The sequence below is a fragment of the Acipenser ruthenus genome, chromosome 6, assembly GCF_902713425.1.
Source record: "Acipenser ruthenus chromosome 6, fAciRut3.2 maternal haplotype, whole genome shotgun sequence".
Lineage (NCBI taxonomy): Eukaryota > Metazoa > Chordata > Actinopteri > Acipenseriformes > Acipenseridae > Acipenser > Acipenser ruthenus.
In genome coordinates, this window is record NC_081194.1 from 79,645,699 (window position 1) to 79,669,887 (window position 24,189).

The window sequence follows — 24,189 nt, forward strand, 5'->3', positions numbered from 1 at the left end:
CTTGAGGCAGTCAGAGCTGCTAAGCACCCACAGGTTGTAGAGCCACAGGATACTGCATCGAATGAGATAAATTGATATGGATTTACAGCGGGAGGTGGTACATTGTAAAAAGCCAATAACATTGGACAATTTCTTATTTTAAAATGGTGTTCTTTAGAATTGATTGCAAGTACAATACATATTTTTGTATGTTTGCTTTACTCATTGTAAGGACAATTGTAGTACATCGTTGTGTAGTACTATTTAAGCCTGCTCCCCTTTTTTTTGTTTTACACACGCGTGAAGTAAACAGTTCTATGTTTGTGTATTTCGTGTTTCTCGTGTTAATTTTTTAACTTGGTAACATTTAAAACACATTTCAGTGCCATATTTGTACAACTACACTATATATCGCTGTTCCATATAAATACACTTGAAAACGGGGGCTTTTCGTTTATTGGCAACTTTCGGTTAATGAAAACTTTTTGCTGGGAACTGAGAGGTTGTTATTAAGTGGCATCTACTGTACTTTTGAATGAGCATTTTTGGAGTTTTGCAGAAAAATTGCTGAAATAAATAAGTGTAGTCATCTATTTCTTGTAACTTTTTTTCTTCATCCACAAAAGCAAAACTTTTGCAACAAAAGATTTTTCTTAAAATTCTTTGTTTTCGAGAAATTTCTAGAAATTATAAATTTCCATTGGGGTATGTAAACTTTTGACTACAACTGTATATATATATTTTGGCAAAGTAATTACACAAATAATAGTCTTTCACGTGACATTTTTACCATGATCAGATACCTCATGGACCTTCCTCAGCACACAGCTTTGTCCCCAGCAATCGGCTTCAGCTGACCAGTTGATCCGGGTCACAGCACCACTTCTATATAGCTGACCTAGTTCGGTAGCTGTTACAAAATACTGTTCACAACACCACTTCAAGCACCACACAGGACACCTGAGTGCAGATTCGCTCTTTAATTTATGATGCTGGCTAATGTCTATAAAAAGCAGCTGTCAGGGGTAGCACTCAATTGTATGGGAGAAGGGATGAGAGCTGAAAGCAGTATAAGCCCTTTCTTAACTGTATTTGTTATTTCTAGTAATTAAGATAGACATATCTTAGACTGGCAATCTGATCAGATTCCATTTTGCACATCACGATTCCTGGAGACGGGCATGTGTTTAACGCAGGATACAGAACATCTGCATTTAGGTTCTGTATGTAAAATCTTTGCTTTCAGTCTTTGAAATCTGGTTAACACAGCAGGCTACTACTGTGTGAGTTGCTGTATAGTGTAGCTTGTTGGACCTTAATTTAATTTACTAGCATAATACACATAGCACATTACGTGTTGTTGCTAAACAGCAAAATATATTGCTTCAGGACCATGGACAGCAAATGCTTGCCCAAGTTCTGTGAATTAGCTTGTACAACTCAGAGCATTTGCTTCCATTTGCTACTTTTAGTCAGTTAGATCCAAGGCACACACAATGTTGATCTCCCATCAATCTAAACTCTGGAGGTCAACAGTGAACCAACCTACTGTGTTCAGATACAACATTGAAGGACAAGCCTGGTAAATGACTACAGTGATTTATAGAGTAGAGAAGTCAAACACTTGGACAAAATGGTTATTTAAATGATGTCATCTGGACAGAATGGGAACTCTTCCCACATTATGAAGCAGAGGTTCGATCAGTCCCAGAGGTATCATTTAAATAAAAAAGAAAAATATCTAACTTTTTATTTTGGTGTCTGCCTGCGTGTTTAATGTATCATCTCTCACAAAAAAGACAAATACAGACAGACCAGTGCATTAAAGACTTGGGTAATCTTCCAGTGATCCTCCAGTAAATCCTTGGGTAATCTTCCAGTGATCCTCCAGTAAATCCTTGGGTAATCTTCCAGTGATCCTCCAGTAAATCCTTGGGTAATCTTCCAGTGATCCTCCAGTAAATCCTTGGGTAATCTTCCAGTGATCCTCCAGTAAATCCTTGGGTAATCTTCCAGTGATCCTCCAGTAAATCCTTGGGTAATCTTCCAGTGATCCTCCAGTAAATCCTTGGGTAATCTTCCAGTGATCCTCCAGTAAATCCTTGCACAGGCCTTATTAAAGAGGTCAGTAACTTCCCATTTTAAAACACGCGGCTCCTTTGCTATTTGGAGTCGATTCGCGTCCAGCTTGCATAACACTTCTAAATATACCTACAACTAAGGCTTCTGCAAGACAGGCTGCTAAAATAAAGCTTTCATTGATCCCAAGTATCTTGGTATTTTAATATGTGTTTTACCATGCTTTACTTTAGGGTTCATTAATAGCAGTATTATTCAGCGGAACATGTTTTTCATGAGAAAGTAGCAGGAGACCTTCTGAGTCTGAATCCCAGTTTCGATGAGGCATGCTAACAGCTTGTCTCCCAAGTGAATCGGAAATGTGTATATTTCTGTTGGGTTCCTGTGCTTTGAACATCTGTCTCCTTGGTAATAATGAGCAGTGAATAATGATGGGATCTCCTTGGCAGGAAGTAGGGATACTTGTATAAAGCAACTCATTAGTGACAGATAAATACATGACTCAGAAAAATAAAATAGCATGCTTACTTATTATGTGTATCTGTGGTTCTAAGAAACTTATGTCCACAGTTAATTGTGTTATCAAACTACAGCTGTGTTCTATGTTCTACTTTTTCTTAATATCACGGTAATTGATCACAACACGTCTGTAGCTTTCATTAACCAAACTACTAACAGCACTTGTATATTCCATAGAATACAATGTTATATAGCTATGAGTCTTATGTTAATAAAAACACATTATTCAGTCTTTTCAATTTTATTGATTATTAAGTTCAGAGGTCCATTTGTCATGCTATTGCTTAATAACCAATAGTAATGACTTTTTTTTTCTTATTTATGTTAGTGTTTATTAAGTTTATTAAATAAAGTACGTTGATGATATGTATTCCTCAGTTATTAATATAATTCTGAATAGTGTTTCTTTCTGTATTTTTTGTTAACTAAGGGATCCAACTACGAAGCCTCTGATTATCAAATGGTTCTGTTTGTTTGGTTCAGTATTTAAGAATGTTGAAAGCTCTGTTTGCAAATATCTAAACATTCCACAAGAGTAAAATGAGTTGCTGAGTGCTTGCTTGTCAACTAGGCCCTGTTAGTATACCAATTCTACCATTCCAGTTTAAGATGCAAAGAAAAAAACTTCTATACACTTTCTGTTTCAGACATGCACAGTCAAGAAAATCTGGGAGAAGTCAAGACTCATGTTAGTATTCCTCGGCCAGGAGGCCTAATAGATATTTTAAAAACAACCAAACGGTCATCAGCGATCAAGACGATATTTGATTTGGAAAGACACCGGACGAAAAGATCGGCCTTTTTCCACACAGGAGTGAAGGTCTGCCCTGAAGAATCAATCAAACAAATCATAGAAAGCCACCAAGCGTATTACAAACTGAGAGGTAAGATCTATTTGGGCTGTGCACTGCATGAGGTACTGCCTATGTCACAGATGTGGGCTGCTTTCCATTCTCATGCTTGCTGTGTCTAGCAGTGACAGTAACCACAAGGGGGAAGGGGGGTGGGTGTGATTCTGTTGAAACTACGTTCCCGCTAGTCGATCGCCACGTTTTCCCTTGTGGCTCAACTATTTTTCTGTGGCGATGGCTTTGAAAAATATACTTGTGTAAGTACATTGAACGTGTGCTGGTATGAATCGATACAGACTGTTTAGTTTGATTTGATTTTGACCAATGAAAGCCCTTTAGCTTGATAACGTAACAGATCCATGCCACAAACGTTGTGTTTGGCAGGAGGACAGAGGCTCTAATTAGAAACAGTCAGCGGCATCCGAACAGAAAAAAGATGTACAGACAAATTACTAGAATCATGTTCCGAAAGATGTAGCCCAAGGATTACCAGTCACCCATGTACCAAAAAACTAAACTATCACCGTGATACTACAGGGAGGTAAAGCAGTCATGGTTTCAAACCTTTTCACAGACGGCATGTCAGAAACACGCAACTTCAAAAGATCACAGCTAAGTTTTTTTTTTCGTTGTTTGCTATCTCTTCAAAATGTGCTGAAATATATTTTGGAAATAGTAACAGAGAGGATTCGAAAGAGGAACAATTTAATAAATCAGTAAACACATTTATTCTTTTAAAAAGAAGGATTTGTCTCACTATGATATATTGAGTTTTAATGTCAGAATCGGTGCATTAGGCCTACTGTCAGTAGTCCCAAGTGAAAGAACATGGTAAAAAAAAACAAAAAAAAAAACATTTTAAACACAGCAGTGGCTGTACAATCCTACTAATGTTATTAATCACATTAGTACAAGCTTGTGTAACTAGAGCTGCGGTTCGTCAGGGAGGCATTAATATTAACATACACTAATAGCACTGTCTACTGGCACAATTTTGTTTTACCGTTCTTAATGGAAAGAAAACCGCGTCACAGTCAAAATAATGTAAAGGATTATGAAGTACATGAATATCTCTGCAAACCTATTCAGAATTTAGGAAATCTGTAATGACGTTTCTTCACGTGGGACTAAGTTTGGCATTTATTAAATGGGAATCAGAGTTATAGTGCAATTTAAATATAATATTTATGTGTATTGTAAATGGTAGGGAATTTAAATATCTACATGTTTTCAAGTAAAATACACGTCTGTAGCATGATACACATTTCTTTTATTATACCTTTCAATAAAGCAGGGTCAGCTGAAAACATTCCAAATTGTAGAGGGGTTGGCTATGAATTCATTTTTGGTTTTGGACCCCAAATAATGTCTCTATGGCTCCCTAATGTCTATAGTGGGATACAACAGCTTTATATAGCAAACAGTAATCAATTGATTATCATTAAAGTTAAATTTTAAGAAAGACCGATGTTACATGTCGTGTTGTCACAAGGAATAATGGGCCCTGTACACAAGCCTTTCATGGATTTAAATAAAGTTTGGCATTCATGTTTTAGGTTGTTGATAAAGAAGCCAGTGTCTACGAATATCAAACTTTATTTCATTAAAACATATTGAGGTCTGATGTAACTTAAAAAAGAGGATGATGAGTAAGTAGATTCAAGAAACTGCACAGAGTCCTTTTCTTCAGTTAGTTGTTAGGTTTATTGAAATATGCAGGGAGTCTGGTCACAGGTACAGGACAAACAGAATACTCGTTCTTACAATTGTTGCATGACATTAAATACCCTTCTGCATAGGTGTCTCTCTCCTCCTCTTTCTCTGACACTTAACCAATAGAAAAGGTACAACTCATTATCCTGTTGCCATATATTCCATTTTGTGTGAGTGTGTGTATGTGTGTGTGTGTGTGTGTGTGTGTGTGTGTGTGATCTAGTGTGAAGATCTCTGAACTCAGTGCAGTCTTCAGACCCTGGTGCCACAAAGGTCCATACATCTGGTTTTTGTCATCTTCCTTGTTCCTATCTCTCCGATTTGCCTAAGACCCTTTGATCCCAGTGGCACTATCTCTTTTTGGATCTCTCTGAAGTCTTAGAGCCTGGTCTCTTCTTTTGGTCCCCTTGAAAACTAGCTTTATGACCCCCTCATAAACCAGCTGTATTTTCTAAGCAAAAACCTGTTTAACTAGTTTTATACCCCAGTGGACTCCCCGAAGGGCAAGCTTCTTTCATGTCAGGGCTGGAGATCAAAGGACTTGTTTGTACAGCCGTGTGCTGCTGGCCAGCCATTTGCTTTGACACAAAAGAATCTTAACTTCTCTACCATATTGCAGCCTTCATCTATCACAGCAGTGCTTGCATTTTTGGAACTAACAGTTTTTTCTATCCAATGTTAAATCACTTTTCAGAAAAATAACATGAATACAGCCGTCATTCCTCATGCGTAGCAAACTGCTATTCAATACTTGTTCCATGTTTTCCAACAAGGTCCAAGCTTTTTGAGTAGGGTCCGCAGTTCAGTGTTCAAAGTTATATATATATATATATATATATATATATATATATATATATATATATATATATATATATATATATATATATATATATATATATATTATCAGTATATTGTGTGGCAGCAATGGGTTTCCAGTTTGTTTTGTGGAGGATACTTTTATTTGAAGTACAAGAGCTATTCTTTATCCCCAGTCCATGGTAAGTGTAAGACAATAATACGTATTAATAGCCTTGCTGCAGCTGTGCAGAGTGCATTGTAATCCCTGGTTAAATGAACTGATTTATAATTGCTGAACTGGAACATTGAACAATAGATAATCACAGCTAGCTCTTTATGCCCATGGGGGTTGCAATGGAGAACAGTTGCTACCACATTTGTATTGGCTGTTGAACACCTCCTTGCTGTTTTATATGACAATGCCACAATGTTTTCAAAACCTTTAAATCCAGCATTTCAGTGTCAAACTTAGTTTCCCTGCTGTAGTGTGTGACATTGTTCTGCAGGCTTACCTTATGTAATAACATGTGATAAAGTCGCTTTGGAGCTTACCTGGAGCGTTAATCCCTTTAGGCTTGTCACTTTGATTTTCTAGACGTTTTACTGGGTGTGTTGATCAGGTGATTGAGGTATTACTCATTCAGACTTTCTGTCTTGACACAATAATGTCTGAACTAGATCTTTCTTGGGGGAGGGTGTCACCTAATATTGTATTCAAGTGCTTCCTGTTTCAATTAATTTGACTAACCTATTAAGAGAGAACTGAGATCTGATTTGTAATCTGTATTTTACAATAGTGCAAAATAATAACCGGTGACACTGGCAGCTTTTTTGTTAATGAAATCTTCCTGCAGTTTAAAATGCATAATTCGAGGACTGAAGATAAATGGGTGACACGACCCTGACCATTTACATTCTGTCAAACCTAAGCAACATATGTCAGCAAGCTACTGGTGTCCACTTTCAAATGCTTTGAAAGTCATTGGTTACATCTTCACTCTGCTGACTATACACGTCCAACACATTCTTTACAGCAAAGTGCATCGATTTTTGACAGAATCTGCTTCAGTTTTCTCATGAATCATTCTGACATTGTCCTTCACCTATTCAAATGTTATTTTCTGTTCATTATTTAAGTAATAGCAGTTGGCCAGTTCTGCTAAGAGAAGGAAACAAAAGCACATGTTGGGTAAGTGACAGGATTTAAACAGCAATGTATCATTGTTCTCAAAACCAAGATGAATTCTGCAATTATTACTATGGATACCATTGCACCAGATTAATGTACAATGTTCTGAAAATATGCAACAGTTATCTACTGTAATAAATAAATATCTGTAAGTAATGGCCTTTTATTTTTGGGAACTTTTGATTAAAATGTAACAGTGTACTGAAGGATGACCTTACATTAAGTTAAAACCCCTCCTTTAAAACATTCTTGACTATTTTTTATGTTGTGGAATGTTTGATTTAAATAAGATCAAAACAGAGTGAAGAAAATGTAACTGGTTTATTTCCAGCTCTCATGTGGATTTTCTGTTTAGTGTTTGTAACATGGATCACTACGTTGACTCTTAACTGTTACCGAGTTCATGAACAGTGCTCTTGTGCTTAGTTTAACTGTTACCGAGTTCATGAACAGTGCTCTTGTGCTTAGTTTAACTGTTACCGAGTTCATGAACAGTGCTCTTGTGCTTAGTTTAACTGTTACCGAGTTCATGAACAGTGCTCTTGTGCTTAGTTTAACTGTTACCGAGTTCATGAACAGCGCCCATGTGCTTAGTTTGCCAGGAAGCCGTGTGGGAAGCTTTTTGGATATTTCTGGACCGAATTCCAGAGACGACAGAGTACCAGAGCTGGGTGAATACCTGCCAGCAAGACTCCCTGTGCATTGCTGACATTGCGAAGAACTTCAGCAGCTCACCAGAACACGTTGATATGGTTCTAAGGGTAAGGTACTGTTCTACCGCTCTGGGATACATGTTGGTCTTCAAAAACTCCCCACATATCTGCTTATTTATATTGAGCTTTTGGTGGATTTGAAACCGTGTAATACTAATCAAGCTGATTTAGTATAGTGTGTCTTATTGCAAGTAACGCACACACACACGCACACACACACACACATGCACACGCACACGCACACGCACACACACACGCACACGCACACACACGCACACACACACGCACACGCACACGCACACACACACACGCACATGCACACGCACACGCACACACATACACACACATATATATATATATATATATATATATATATATATATATATATATATATATATATATATATATATACATACACACACACAGTTGTAATCAAAAGTTTACATACCCCAATGGACATTTATAATTTCTAGAAATTTCTCGAAAACAAAGAATTTTAGGAAAAATCTTTTGTAGCAAAAGTTTTGCTTTCGTGGATGAGGAAAAAAAGTTACAAGAAAAAGATGTCTACAATTATTTATTTCAGCAATTGTTTTTGCAAAACTCTTGAAATGTTAATTCAAAAGTATTCATACCATTTGATGGTATGCTAGTATTGTCTACAAGGTGCCAGAAATTTCAATATGATAATGCAGAACCTAATTCTAGAAAAGTCTACAAAATGCTGGATTGTAGGTGAACAGAGAGTATAAAAGGGTTAGCCTAGGCATAGGATGATTGCTGTCATTACCAATATGTCAATATGGGAAAAAGTAAAGAGCTATCTGAAGACTTTAGGCAGAAAATTATTTGTCATAAAGCTGGAGAAGGATACAAGAAGATTTCCAAGCATTTGAGTATCCCAATTTCAACTATTGTTTCTATTATCAAGAAGTACAAGATTCATGGTACTGTCACAGAGTAGGCTTGGGTGGTGTGGGTGGTGACGTCAGAACCAGGAAGCATTACATCACAGAGGTATGGGGCTGAAACCGCCGCAGCAGTATATTTATTAAATAATCAATTCAACAGTTTTACAAAAACACGAAAGAAAAGGGCACATTGGCCAAAACAAAACAAACACAAACAATAACTGAACTTTACAAAAATGAGTACCTTTAAACCTAGCAGTCTTGATAGCATTCTCTATCAGCCACATTCCCACAAGGTTATAGGGATCTAAATCCCAATCTAAATCCCATTGGGAATCTTTGGTATGAGGTGAAGAAGGCTGTGCACAAGAGAAGTCCTTGGAATTTGAATGAACTGGAACAATTTTACATTGAAGAATGGTCAAAAATCACTAAAGAATCATGCCAAAAATGGACAAATATCCTAATCATTTAAGAGAGTTTATTATTGCTAAAGGTACCTCAACTAGCTATTCATTTAGCTTTCCCTGTCAGGGTATGAATATTTTAGAATGAGCATTTTTTGAGTTTTGCAAAAAGATTGCTGAAATAAATAATTGTACACATCTACAAGTACTGTGCAAAAGTTTTAGGCAGGTGTGAAAAAATGTTGTAAAGTAAGAAGGCTTTCAAAAATAGACATGTTAATAGTTTATATTTATCAATTAACAAAATGCAAAGTGAGTGAACAGAAGAAAAGTCTACATCAAATCAATATTTGGTGTGACCACCCTTTGCCTTCAAAACAGCATCAATTCTTCTAGGTACACTTGCACACAGTTTTTGAAGGAACTCGGCAGGTAGGTTGGCCCAAACATCTTGGAGAACTAACCACAGTTCTTCTGTGGATTTAGGCAGCCTCAGTTGCTTCTCTCTCTTCATGTAATCCCAGACAGACTCGATGATGTTGAGATCAGGGCTCTGTGGGGGCCATACCATCACTTCCAGGACTCCTTGTTCTTCTTTACACTGAAGATAGTTCTTAATGACTTTCACTGTATGTTTGGGGTCGTTGTCATGCTGCAGAATAAATTTGGGGCCAATCAGATGCCTCCCTGATGGTATTGCATGATGGATAAGTATCTGCCTGTACTTCTCAGCATTGAGGAGACCATTAATTCTGACCAAATCCCCAACTCCATTTGCAGAAATGCAGCCCCAAACTTGCAAGGAACCTCCACCATGCTTCACTGTTGCCTGCAGACACTCATTCGTGTACTGCTCTCCAGCCCTTCGGCGAACAAACTGCCTTCTGCTACAGCCAAATATTTCAAATTTTGACTCATCAGTCCAGAGCACCTGCTGCCATTTTTCTGCACCCCAGTTCCTGTATTTTCGTGCATAGTTGAGTCGCTTGGCCTTGTTTCCACGTCGGAGGTATGGCTTTTTGGCCTCAAGTCTTCCATGAAGGCCACTTCTGACCAGACTTCTCCGGACAGTAGATGGGTGTACCTGTGTCCCACTGTTTTCTGCCAATTCTGAGCTGATGGCACTGCTGGACATCTTCCGATTGCGAAGGGAAGTAAGCATGATGTGTCTTTCATCTGCTGCAGTAAGTTTCCTTGGCCGACCACTGCGTCTACGGTCCTCAACGTTGCCCGTTTCTTTGTGCTTCTTCAAAACAGCTTGGACAGCACATTTGGAAACCCATGTCTGCCTTGAAATTTCTGCCTGAGAGAGACCTTGCTGATGCAGTATAACTACCTTGTGTCTTGTTGCTGTTCTCAGTCTTGCCATGGTGTATGACTTTTGACAGTAAACTGTCTTCAGCAACCTCACCTTGTTAGCTGAGTTTGGCTGTTCCTCACCCAGTTTTATTCCTCCTACACAGCTGTTTCTGTTTCAGTTAATGATTGTGTTTCAACCTACATATTGAATTGATGATCATTAGCACCTGTTTGGTATAATTGTTTAATCATACACCTGACTATATGCCTACAAAATCCCTGACTTTGTGCAAGTGTACCTAGAAGAATTGATGCTGTTTTGAAGGCAAAGGGTGGTCACACCAAATATGGATTTGATTTAGATTTTTCTTCTGTTCACTCACTTTGCATTTAGTTAATTTTTTCAGTGGTAATGTCCACAATATCAAAAATACAGATGTACTTTCTTTTGCATGTTCCTATAAAATGAATTAGTTACTCAGCTTAACTTAGTGTGTAGTTCAAAGTTATACATGGGACTACTTTATTGGTGTAAGGATATTTAATAAGAAAAACAAATAATTTTTTTGCCCTAAACATGATTTTGACCTGGATTATAAATGCAATAAGGCCCTTTAGGGCATCCGTGTATGTTGAATGTTGGTGGTGGTGTTTGTATATTTGACGTATATGGACGGCCTGTCGGGCCTTATTGCATACATTTTTTTTTTAAGGTATACAATTTAAAATATGCATTTAATCCACAATCCCTGTCACATGTGCTAGTTAAACTGCGCAGAGTGAATTCCTAATAGAGAACAGTTATGTAGCAGTAACTTAACTATATTGAAAATGGATAGGGATTCAATGTACTTTGCACCCCAAATCAAGGCAAATAAGACGTCTTGGTGGCTAGGAGTAATTCCCTTTAGAGGTATTCAAAAATAAACTATTTATTGAAATTCATTTTAGTATTATTATTATTATTATTATTATTATTATTATTCAATTTAAGAGTTATATAAAGTGGTAATCACTGAAATTAAGTTTTGAACTATGTTTTGTTTTTCTTTTTCACAGAGAGTTACTTTAAAGGAAGAAAATCTGAAAGAAAGGTAGACAAACACCCCCCATCCCCCAGCTGTTTACTTCTCTAATGGCTCCAGTTAAAGTTTGGCGTGGTGTGCTGTCATATTCAGACTGGGAATGTGATCTCAGAAGAAACATTTGCCCTGTGTTGAAGGATGGCATCTGGTGTTTTTGGACAATAATGAATCCCATTTTCTTTCGATTCCTCTCTGCCTCTTCTAAATGACCCACGTGTGAGGTGAAACATCATTGCAAACCCAAGAATGATCAGTAATGATCTATATGGATTAGCTCTTCAGGGTGCAATGAGAACAAAGGAAATGAAAAACACAACTTTGTGATCTTTACAAAAGTTTACAGAAACAGCATAGCCCTCCTACTGAGATTTGTGAAACTTTAAAGAAAAACAATTCCTTAATATGCCTGAATATGCCTGAATAGTTGTCTTTAAAAATATTTGCGTTTGTAATTTGTGATTAATGAGTACGACAGTAGTGTTGGGTTCAAATAGGAGAAAAAAATTGAACTGACATGGATTTTACCTAACTGTCTGTTTCCATTCAGTTTAATAAAACTGTAGAACTTTATAATCTCTCTTTGTAATAGTTAGATTTACATCTAAATGTCAGAAACCAACAGAGCAGGGGGGTAATTGTCATATTTCTTTCCATTTTAATTCACACCAGATGGTGTAAACCATCTTGTAATGGGTAAAAGTACTGTAACAAAGTGAATAATTAGCACAGTGCTTGTGTCATACAATGAGTCAGCTAGCTAAGGTGAGACAAGGAAAAGCAAGTTATCTGGTGGCCATGGTTACCATTGGACATGTGACTTTGTGACTTGACACAGTTTTGTGAATGACACACAGCCCTGGTGAGAAGAGCCAGTTGATTCAATACTCAGAATGCTTCTTTTATCTTTTTCCCATCTGCCCCTGATTGAGATACAAAGCGATTTCAAATCACTCCTGATGGGGTCCAGTGGCAGCAGAGTAGTGTAATGTATCTTCTATTATTTTAGCTGGGTGTACAAAGCAATGTTCATGAAGAAGAAGGAGGTAAAAGATAACGTGCTGCTATTAACTTGAGGTTCTCTTCACTCTCTAGTTCTCATGCTAAATAGTACAAAGACACAACCTAACTCTGCCAAGCAGCAACGTCACAGTGCGAGCAGGTCTTATACAAAGCTGCAGTACAATACAAAACGCCCGTACCGCGCAACTGTGCTGTATTCAGAATAGATTTTATGAAAACTATTATTTTACCATCTGTTTAGTTTTTAATACTACTGCTACTACGACTACTATGACTAATAATAATAATAATAATAATAATAATAATAATAATAATACAGTGCCTTGCGAAAGTATTCGGCCCCCTTGAACTTTGCGACCTTTTGCCACATTTCAGGCTTCAAACATAAAGATATGAAACTGTAATTTTTTGTGAAGAATCAACAACAAGTGGGACACAATCATGAAGTGGAACGAAATTTATTGGATATTTCAAACTTTTTTAACAAATAAAAAACTGAAAAATTGGGCGTGCAAAATTATTCAGCCCCCTTAAGTTAATACTTTGTAGCGCCACCTTTTGCTGCGATTACAGCTGTAAGTCGCTTGGGGTATGTCTCTATCAGTTTTGCACATCGAGAGACTGAAATTTTTGCCCATTCCTCTTTGCAAAACAGCTCGAGCTCAGTGAGGTTGGATGGAGAGCATTTGTGAACAGCAGTTTTCAGTTCTTTCCACAGATTCTCGATTGGAATCAGGTCTGGACTTTGACTTGGCCATTCTAACACCTGGATATGTTTATTTGTGAACCATTCCATTGTAGATTTTGCTTTATGTTTTGGATCATTGTCTTGTTGGAAGACAAATCTCCGTCCCAGTCTCAGGTCTTTTGCAGACTCCATAAGGTTTTCTTCCAGAATGGTCCTGTATTTGGCTCCATCCATCTTCCCATCAATTTTAACCATCTTCCCTGTCCCTGCTGAAGAAAAGCAGACCCAAACCATGATGCTGCCACCACCATGTTTGACAGTGGGGATGGTGTGTTCAGGGTGATGAGCTGTGTTGCTTTTACGCCAAACATAATGTTTTGCATTGTTGCCAAAAAGTTCGATTTTGGTTTCATCTGACCAGAGCACCTTCTTCCACATGTTTGGTGTGTCTCCCAGGTGGCTTGTGGCAAACTGTAAACGACACTTTTTATGGATATCTTGGCTTTCTTCTTGCCACTCTTCCATAAAGGCCAGATTTGTGCAGTATACGACTGATTGTTGTCCTATGGACAGAGTCTCCCACCTCAGCTGTAGATCTCTGCAGTTCATCCAGAGTGATCATGGGCCTCTTGGCTGCATCTCTGATCAGTCTTCTCCTTGTATGAGCTGAAAGTTTAGAGGGACGGCCAGGTCTTGGTAGATTTGCAGTGGTCTGATACTCCTTCCATTTCAATATTATCGCTTGCACAGTGCTCCTTGGGATGTTTAAAGCTTGGGAAATCTTTTTGTATCCAAATCCGGCTTTAAACTTCTCCACAACAGTATCTCGGACCTGCCTGGTGTGTTCCTTGTTCTTCATGATGCTCTCTGCGCTTTAAACGGACCTCTGAGACTATCACAGTGCAGGTGCATTTATACTGAGACTTGATTACACACAGGTGGATTCTATTTATCATCATTAGTCATTTAGGTCAACATTGGATCATTCAGAGATCCTCACTGAACTTCTGGAGAGAGTTTGCTGCACTGAAAGTAAAGGGGCTGAATAATTTTGCACGCCCAATTTTTCAGTTTTTTATTTGTTAAAAAAGTTTGAAATATCCAATAAATTTCGTTCCACTTCATGATTGTGTCCCACTTGTTGTTGATTCTTCACAAAAAATTACAGTTTCATATCTTTATGTTTGAAGCCTGAAATGTGGCAAAAGGTCGCAAAGTTCAAGGGGGCCGAATACTTTCGCAAGGCACTGTATGTATCTTTTGTATCTTTCACTTTACTCAATAGTGCAAATATTGTATCCTGGTCAAAATAATAGAAAATATATTACAACATCACAGTAATATCGCAAGATCTGTACTGTTTAGAAAAATGTCTGGACGGGCCCAGTCGTTCTGGTGGAGAATATGTGCATATGCAATGGAGAACGTGTCTGTATTTGATATATAACTACTATATAGTGTCACTTAACATATTCCTTCCAAACTTCTCCTTTTGTCTTTAGGGAGGTAAGGAATACTGAAAAACCTACAGTGACACAAGCAACTCCAGAACCCACGAGAGGTATGATGTTAGATTGTAAGGTATTTGTTAAATGTAAAACTATAGATGTAAGATTTTGACTGTAATGCTTTTAAGTGATTCCTATCACTTTTGTGAATAGCATAACACACTGTAGAACCATGTAAGCAGGAGAGTAGAGAAAACAAGCTGCATTATGGGTTAGTGAATACAGAGAAATTGACAAAAACAGAGCTGCATTATGGGTTAATGAATACAGAGAAATGGACAAAAACAAGCTGCATTATGGGTTAGTGAATACAGAGAAATGAACAAACAGGTCCAGTTATCCCTAAACAATGTAAGCACAATAAACTATGTTAATTAAACATTAGAGACAAGTTAGGCTAGAATTTTACTAACCATTTGAATCGAAGTCATAGATTCATCAAATTCATATTAGTTAGTGACATGTTAGTAGCCTTTGTGACAGTTCACAGGGGAAGGTTTTAATACATTTTGTATTTAGCTTCTGTGGAAGCCGTTACTGCTTCAGCTTCAGACGTGTCAACTCCTGCTGATACCCTGCCTAATGAAATTGTGAACGACACAACGGTCTCGGAGGAGGTAAGGCTTCTGACTCACCACCAGCTTCATTTGCACAAATAATAAGACAATAGAGGACAGATGCATTACAAATACTCTATTGCAGTTAACATATTGGTCCAGTATGTGGGTGCACAGTTTGTGCCAACAGTAATGAGAAATAAAACCCTGTTTCCAGCCTTTGATGATGTGCATGAGTAACACTGTTAAACACATCATTGGGGAAACATTATTGGAAAAGGAAGAGAACCACCACACAGTGCACAATGTTACAGATACACTGTTAAATAAAAGATATTCAGGGCAATTAGCAGAAACGGTGTAGCACGCTTCCTATTTTAGACTCCCAGGAAGTTGATACCTGTATGTCTCCATGCTTGGCAATTAACCACATAATAATGCAGTCTATGCATGAAGCTCTATGCATTGAAGCTGAAGACTCTGCTCAGGGCATGGGATTTGATTTGATTTGTTCAGAAAATTCATATTTCATATTGACACCATGTCAAGTCATTCAGAATCAGGTAGTAAATGACACAATTAAAAAATGAAAAACAAACAGAAATTCATTTTCTGCCTGGGCTTTTAAACTCACACAGAAAAAAAATGATCATTAGAGCATAAGAACATAAGATGGCCATTAAGCCCATCTATGCGCATCCAGTTCCTTGTAGGTCTTAAAACTGTTAAGTCCCAATGATTCAGCATCACCATCATGGCTTGGTAATTCATTCCATACCCTCACCACTCTCTGCATTCTCTGTGTATGGAAGTGTTTTCCCACTTTTTGACCTTTGTGCAATGCTTTGATTTGTTTAGTTTGCAAGAGAGCAAATTAGTACAAGGAATGCTTGTAAATGTACTCCCAGTCCGAAGCCCAGTCCTTAGACACCGCTACTAACCTTAGTGTCAGTGTGCAGTGGTATATGGCAGGTGGAGCAGGAGCCCGTTACTCCACTGAGTTGCATTGGGATTCTGAGTGCTCCCTAGTTTTTGTTTTTGTGTGCTTCTGATTTTCAGTAAATGTCTCTGTGGCTGGTAGCCATTCAGAGGTCCTGTCTCCTCTGCAGAATAAACAGGCTGCCCTTGAATTGTCCTGACAGGACAGGTTTGTGGGACTGTTCTATTCTTTGCCTGGGATGCTTCTAGGAAAACATCTGTTAAAGAATATCACTAAAGCAAACCACAGAGCTGAGTAAGGATTAGCATCCATAAAGAGAGAATTCAGTAGCATTGCATTATACAAAAGAACATAATAACAAGGGGTTACATGAAAAAGAATCCAATTGTACACCCAAACCTTCCTTCCACCTTTAACATCATTTTATACTAAGGTAGGGTCATGCTAGGGGTGGTTGCACCTCAGAAAAAGTGTCATGCTTCTCTTTCGGGATTTCCATTTTCATTGTGATTTAGGACTTGGACCTTCCTAACGCGGTGCCTGAAGAGCCGGTGGAACAGGTGGTAGAGTTCAGTATCACTCTCATCGATCAAGACTACAGTGAGCTACTGAGTAATCCCAGCACCCCTCAGTACCAGGACCTTGCCAGAAGCTTCCAAGACCAGGTCAGTACTGTATTGTTATTATTATTATAATTATTTCTTTCTTAGCAGACACCCTTATCCAGGGCGACTTACAATTGTTACAAGATATCACATTCTTTTTTGTACACATTATTTTTACATACAATTACCCATTTATACAGTTTGGTTTACTGGAGCAATCTAGGTAAAGTACCTTGCTCAAGGGTACAGCAGCAGTGTCCCCCACCTGGGATTGAACCCACGACCCTCCGGTCAAGAGTCCAGAGCCCTAACCACTACTCCACACTGCTGCCCTCTGTAAAGTCATTATGATGCCTTTTTGACACCAGTTTCTTTTTAGCTTGTACCGTAACACATTACCTCATCTCACCCGAAGACGTCTGCAGTATTGGTAACAGAAATGCGTAACACAACTAAATATGTTGCAAATGGTATTTCCTTCTGCTGTGAGCTATAGAGTCAGACGAACAGCCTTCTGCTGGCAGAACAGTTAATCAGCACCTACTAGCCATTAAGTAGTTGGCTGCTTGGCTATTGAAATTCAGTCCTTAGCATGAGGTCAGAAATGAGCTGAATGTGTTAAAGTCCCTTGTTCTGTTACTGGGGGCTCTATTAGGGTCATGATTTCAGTGGGATTTGAATGATGTTCTAAGTTAGGACCCCCATAGTAACACTATGGCAGCAAGAGCTCAGTTTACATCTGTGAATTAACTTGTTGAGTCTTCTGTTTTGCAGATGACGCATGTTTTTGACAGACTTCCTGGATTTAAAGAAATTCGAGTATTAAGATTTGGGTAGGTAAATACATGTACTCTTACTTAGTTCAGCGCTGTAAAAGGAATGAAAGGAGGGGCTTACATGTGAATGTCAGTCAGTGTCTTTATGTTTGCATAACATGTATTTCTTGAGATTATTCATATGATTAATTCATATAATTTTTTAAATAAACGTTTTGATAATTATTGGTGCAGTAACTCCTCTCAGCTGACTGTTTTTGTCCCTTCTTCATTCTGTGTTTCCTGAAATAAAGGCGGACAAGTGACCATGCCGGGTAATATGATTAGAATTACAAAATTGTGTTGAATATCAGTAAAACAGAACACCCCTTTCCTCTGTAGTGACATATTTTTGTAAATTAGCTTCGCAAGACTGTATTCGTTACTGTAATAAATCAGCTGAAAGAATGGCTTCAGTTGTCCTTTTTTAATGAATACGTTGTGTGAAGGGTCTCTCATTACTATAAGACAGAAGAATGATTTCTGTTATAATAAGAGACACCCTAAACATGATGTATGAACTTATTATAAATCACAAACAAGGAAGACTGCATTCAGGAACCGCTATTAAGCATAACACTGCTATTTCATTTTGTACTGGACAATCTTTAATAGAGATTAGTTGATTTCCCATATATGGTTTATAATAATAAACAAAAGAACAACTAACTATGGGCACCTGATAATTGACTGTTGTCAGTGACAAGCTATTACAGTGGTTAAATGATAAATAAAAAAAAAACACAGCCATTCTGAGCTCAACAGAAAATGGCATGCATGCTTTTTAATAATCACTGATACAGCTAAACCAGTTATTACCAGGTGTTCGTAATGGAAGCCAGTAGTTAGTGTTTGCACAGTGTGAGAAGGACTGATGAGAAGCAGGAATTCCATAGCTATGGCTCAGAAACCCATAGAAACATTTTGTGTGTTTAAAAGTGGTATCAGTCAGCGACTGCATCATTACGTTTAACACGTTTTCAGTGTATTTTCTGCAATTGTATACTGGCATGAAAGAAAGTAGCTGTATTCAACTGAATGCTGATGTTATTACCAAATTAAAATTTACAAAGCATTTATGATGCAATCTTTTTATTAAGGCTAATTCACATGTGTCATCTAAGGTACAGGTCTCCAAAAAGTATCCATGTGAGCTGCATTATTTAAACAGAATAAATATGTTTAAATCCGCAGTGCTGTCCTTTACTTTACAGGATGCTTATTCTGCGAAGCCTTCCGTATATAAACTGGTTTTAGCTTTAAGGGGTTTCTGCTGTGTTTTAGCAGCTTACATGAGGGCTCCTTGGTGTTCTTTCCTAAGCTTGCATGGATTGGGCTGATATCACAGCATCGGAGGGGTTTTTCTTACCTGTCGTGGATGTGCTTTCATTTTTCAGATCTAGCAGTGTGGCAGTCCGCTATGCTGTGGTCTTTGAAGAAGGCGATGCAAACATGAACATTGATTCTAATAAAGTTGAAAGTGAAAAGGGGCCTTTTGGTTCTGAGTTGCAGCTGGATGACAAGCCAACCGGTGTATACACTGTGTCCACCCTTCAGGATCTGGTGGCCAAGGCCCTGCGCGATGAGAAAGCACTTCAGATGGACTTCGCTTCACTTAGATTCCAGAAAGGTAAGACATGGATTGTTTCAGGGTTTTTTTTGTCATCATCACTTGTATTTAAGTATCATATCAATGACGATGCCTTCGTATCTCAAGATTTTCTAATTTTAAGAAGTCTCTGCTTTTCACTGCAAGTCTTTTTTGGTGCTGGAAATGGATATTGGTATTGGTATACTTCATCCATTTTGTCAGAACCCCTGTCCTTGTCATTGACCTGCCTGTTTGACCCCATTGAAGAGCTGTTTCCCACATTTACAATAATCCTCATTCTTCTCAGAGTCCCTTCCCACAAGAGTGGCTTCAGCGATATAAAAGCCTGGTTGCACTTGAGATTACAGAGACATAACCATGCTATAAATGGGTAACTACCAATGTCTCCTGCTCTAGTGTTACAACTGGATGATTGTATGTAAGTGTCCTGTGCCCTGGTGTTGCTATGTAATTACATCAGGTGACACATGTTCAGCAGGAACCATTGGTAATGACTCAGTTATTACAGTTATTGTCCTGTGTCCTAAAGGGCATTTTATTTCCATACTAGATACCATTCTGGTAACACAGCATAACATTGTATAGCTATCGGTATTAAAACAATGATAAACAACAGCATCCTTAGTATTACATACACAAACATCTACATGTTGTAGAGAATACTGTTTCTAAGATAAATCCAAATAATCTGCAACCTATCTTCCTTACATAATGTCCTTGTTTTCTGCTTTAGACAATATGAACCAAGCAGCTTTCACTTCAACATCAACAATTCCAGAGATAGTAAGTCATCCTTATTGTTTGCTTCCAGTATCCTTTCTGTAAATAGAAAGAATACCGTTTTCATGAACCTGCTTGTGTTCCCTGAGGCATTCTATAGGTATTTCTGTTTTTCTGTCTGTCTTTAGCAGTATATAGTGACCAATCAGATTTGTGTGATTAAGGAAAGTCTGTTCTACTCTACAGAGCCTTCACAACTTCTTGATATAAGTATGTGAATATAAGCTTATTTCAGCATTAAAGACATTCTAGTCAAAGTATTTGTCATTGGATTTATTTTATTTATTTTAGTACTTTCAAATTTAGCACTATTGAGTGTTTTCAAGTTATGGATTAAATATCTACTGGTTGGAAAACAAATAAATCATAATAATAAAAAATAATAATAATAATACAGCTATAGTCAAACGTTTTGCATCACCTACAATTTTTGGACTGAGACATCATTTTAAAAGAAAAACTATAGGAACATAATTTAAATATATTATTTAACATCATGTAATCAAAGAAATTACGAAATGATCTTTCATGTTAGATTTCGAAATGTCACATTTTTCGATTTTGTCCATTTTTTGTTAAGTATATGGCAAACTACAAAGTGGAATGTCCTGTAATTCAATATGTTAATTATTATTATTATTATTATTATTATTATTATTATTATTATTATTATTATTATTTATTTATTTCTTAGCAGACGCCCTTATCCAGGGCGACTTACAGTCGTAAACAAAAATACATTTCAAGAATCACAGTACAAGTAATAATACAATTAAGAGCAAGATAAATACAATGACTTTGGTTCAAGCAAGTACAAGTATGACAAAATACGATTCAATAACGGAGCAGATAACAGTATCAGTGATAGTTACATCAGGATATAATTAAATACAAAATACTACAGATTAAATACAGATTACAGTACTCTAAAGTACAGGATTAAATGCAGTAAAATAGGGGGCAGATAAGAGTTCTACAGGTGCTGTCTGAAGAGGGGAGTCTTGAGGAGGCGCCGGAAGGTGGTCAGGGACTGGGCAATCCTGACATCTGTAGGAAGGTCATAATATTATTCAGCAGGTTTCATTAAACTTTATAAAGCAAATGTGTTAATTCTATAGTGTGATGCAAAACATTTGGCCACGGCTGCAAGCCATGTTCTTTTGGTTGAAAACATGTAATGGTAAACACATATCATGCAAGCAATCAGTAAAATGAAAAAAGAGTACTTATAAATCTTTTTGTTTTTAGGATAATGCTCTGAATGCAGAGAGCCCCTTGGAAGGTTTATTTACTGAATACAGTGTTAACGCTCCCTTTGGAATGGAGAGTGTGCTCCATGAAGATTCAGATAAGGGGAAGTTGCTGGAAGGGGCTGAGATGGTTACCAGAGAAAAGTCTTATTTGCCCTTAATCACTATTACTCCATTTTTAATACCACAGGAACCACATTTCCTAAATGAGCTACCTGGTTCTTCGATAGACCCAGCTGTTGAAGCAGAGCAGCCTGACCAGTCTATAGAAAGTGTTTCTAATGTGAAGCAGCTGGTGGATGAACAGCTGGACCAGGAGGCCACTGTTGAACCTGTCACTGGATTTGTAGTTACAGAGCCTGCCAGCAGTGCCATGCCTTCTGCTACACAGATAACAGCTGACGAGTCAGAGTTCATTTACATTTATCAGTATGAGCCAACAAGCATGTCAGTCCTTACTACAACACAGTCAGCCCCAATCCAAGAGGAGGACCAGGCTGAAACTGTGTTGATACAAGTAACAGACTCAACACTGGAGAGTTATGTACCATCCTCAAATGACTTAGGCACTAGTGACTATATGGAAGCGACTGCGGCTGAAACCAGCACACAAGTGCTCCTTCTCACTAACAGCCAAGATCCCCTGTCTCAAGAAACAGTAACTGCTCATCCTTTAGTGGATGGTGATCACAAGGAGAACTTCACGAGACCTGTAACAACCATTTCCGCCCTAACACAACAACCACCTACTGAATTCATCACAAACTTCCAGCCAGATGAAGAAGATACGAATGCGATATTGGAAGACGACAATATCAACATCAATTCAGGCCTTGAGGGGGAAATAGCTGATGTTGAAAACGATGTAGCTGTGCTTCCATTGTCAACATCGCAACCAAAGTCTGCTACCACTATAGCAGGTGAGATATTCTTATATTGCATCTTGGTCTGGCCATTTGGAGATGTAGGATGTGCATCTTCATGAAATGAACTGCAGCTTCTGGTTGATAAGATGTGGTAGAGAGCAGCTTGAAACAAAAATGAACATGTTATTGCTTGAAAAGATTGGCAATGTAGTGATTATAGAGCAGGATAAATCAATACGTCACTGATCCCGATTTTATTTTTAAAAGAGTAATAATGATGTGTTCTATTTTAGGGGTGAGTGTTAGCTGCCGATTAGGGTTCTGGATATAGTTTTACATAACTCTTCTTTACTCATGTTAATCAGGACCATCACTAATCTCATAAGAAAGGGTGCATGACTTTATCACTCTAAATGGGGGGCCTGTTTACAAATGCTGCTGGATGTGGAGGGATTTGATTTAATAAGAAGATAGTATGTCACTAAAAATTGGATACGTTTACTGTATAATACCGAAACACATAAATTATTGTTTTGCTGTACAGATAATGCTATTCAGTTAAAAACATAGGGGCTCCCGAGTGGCGCATCCAGTAAAGGTGCTCCGTGTGGAGTGCAGGATGTGCCCTATAGCCTGGACGTCGCGAGTTCGAGTCCAGGCTATTCCTTTGCCAACCGAGGACGGGAGCTTCAGGGGGCGGCGCTCAATTGGCCAAGGAGGGAGGGTTAGGTCGGCCAGGGTGTCCTCGATTCACCGCGCACCAGCGACCCTTGTAGTCTGGCCGGGCACCTGTGGGCTTGCCTGTAAACTGCCCGAGAGCTGCTTTGTCCTCCGACACTGTAGCTCTTGGGTGGCTGCATGGTGAGTCCACAGTGTGAAAAAAAGCAGTCGGCTGCTGGCACATGCTTCAGAGGACAGCGTGTGTTCGTCTTCGCCCTCCTGAGTCAGTAGCAGTTAGCTGAGCCTAAAAATAATTGGCCATACCAAATTGGGAGAAAATAATAAAAAAAATTGGCAACAACTCAATTTTTTATAAAAAAAATTAAAAAAAAACATAAAACAGCTTATTAGTCATGGACTACATCTTCTTTATCTGCTGTAAAGACCTACCTGCTCATCCTTAATATTCAGACACTAGCACATACATTAAAACATTTTGGTTTGCTTAATTTAAATGTTTGCCTCCGTTGTTTTTGAGAAGTAAATAAACGCAGATCATTAATTTAGAAAAAAATGAAGAGAAAAAAAAACAAAGCTGGACTTTAATCCTTTAATAGCATTCTGAGCTGTTTCTGTCTGGTTTTTGAAACAGTGTTTTTATTTCAAAGGCTTGTGCCAAGATATTAAGGTACCTGGGTAACTTGAACTCCTTTAAGTTAAAATGTCCCCAGCAAGTTTTATATGTAACAGATGCAATCACCAGGCAAATATAGCAAGATATTTCAATTAGATTATTGGACTAAAGCTGAGGGAACACGAAGCCACTTGGATTCAGGGCACTGCATGGCACACCAGGGGAGACTTGGGGTTTGCCTCACTAGGTTTCCCGGTCTCCTGGAACCAGGTTTCAAGCCACGTTCCTAAAAAAGTGGCTTTGTGTTCCCTCAGCTTTAGAGCATATACTTTAGTTTGGCAGGAAAGTAGTTTAAGAAGCGGTACATCCAAATGAACTGTGGGTAACTAAACCTGTTCATTAAACCTTCTTACCCATTGGTAACGTGTGGCTTGAACTTTGACATATTATTTAAAGTACTCAAGCCTTTATGTAAAAAGCTTATACAGAGCATATGTAATGATTTTTAAATATTTAAAACATTTATTTGATTTCTACAGTATTTTGTTCATGACGTAAAAGAGTGTCGTAGTGATAACATATTTTGCCATACTATACCAGTCCCAATGTCATGAACCAATGCGTCCATTACAGTTGCATGGTACCGTACCATATCGGTGCACATTATCATTATCAGGACAACTGTGCAATCCATTGGGTCTTCTAATTGTT

The 24,189-nt window shown here is 38.1% G+C and overlaps 1 protein-coding gene across 6 annotated transcripts in view; it reads left to right on the forward strand.

The window, feature by feature from the left end:
• The window catches only part of LOC117410919 (interphotoreceptor matrix proteoglycan 1-like), a 45,058-nt gene that overhangs the window by 11,665 nt on the left and 9,204 nt on the right, over positions 1-24,189 (forward strand). For 3 of the 6 annotated variants that reach the window (XM_059025868.1, XM_059025863.1, XM_059025867.1), the window contains exons 2-12: positions 3,225-3,461; positions 7,723-7,889; positions 11,518-11,552; positions 14,754-14,812; positions 15,279-15,376; positions 16,772-16,921; positions 17,636-17,694; positions 17,931-17,951; positions 19,074-19,306; positions 20,022-20,071; positions 21,317-22,238. In XM_059025868.1, coding sequence (XP_058881851.1) covers positions 3,225-3,461; positions 7,723-7,889; positions 11,518-11,552; positions 14,754-14,812; positions 15,279-15,376; positions 16,772-16,921; positions 17,636-17,694; positions 17,931-17,951; positions 19,074-19,306; positions 20,022-20,071; positions 21,317-22,238 — 2,031 coding nt within the window. The remainder of the gene's footprint in view (positions 1-3,224; positions 3,462-7,722; positions 7,890-11,517; positions 11,553-14,753; positions 14,813-15,278; positions 15,377-16,771; positions 16,922-17,635; positions 17,695-17,930; positions 17,952-19,073; positions 19,307-20,021; positions 20,072-21,316; positions 22,239-24,189) is intronic. The other 3 variants (XM_059025864.1, XM_059025866.1, XM_059025865.1) reach the window with 3 other exon arrangements.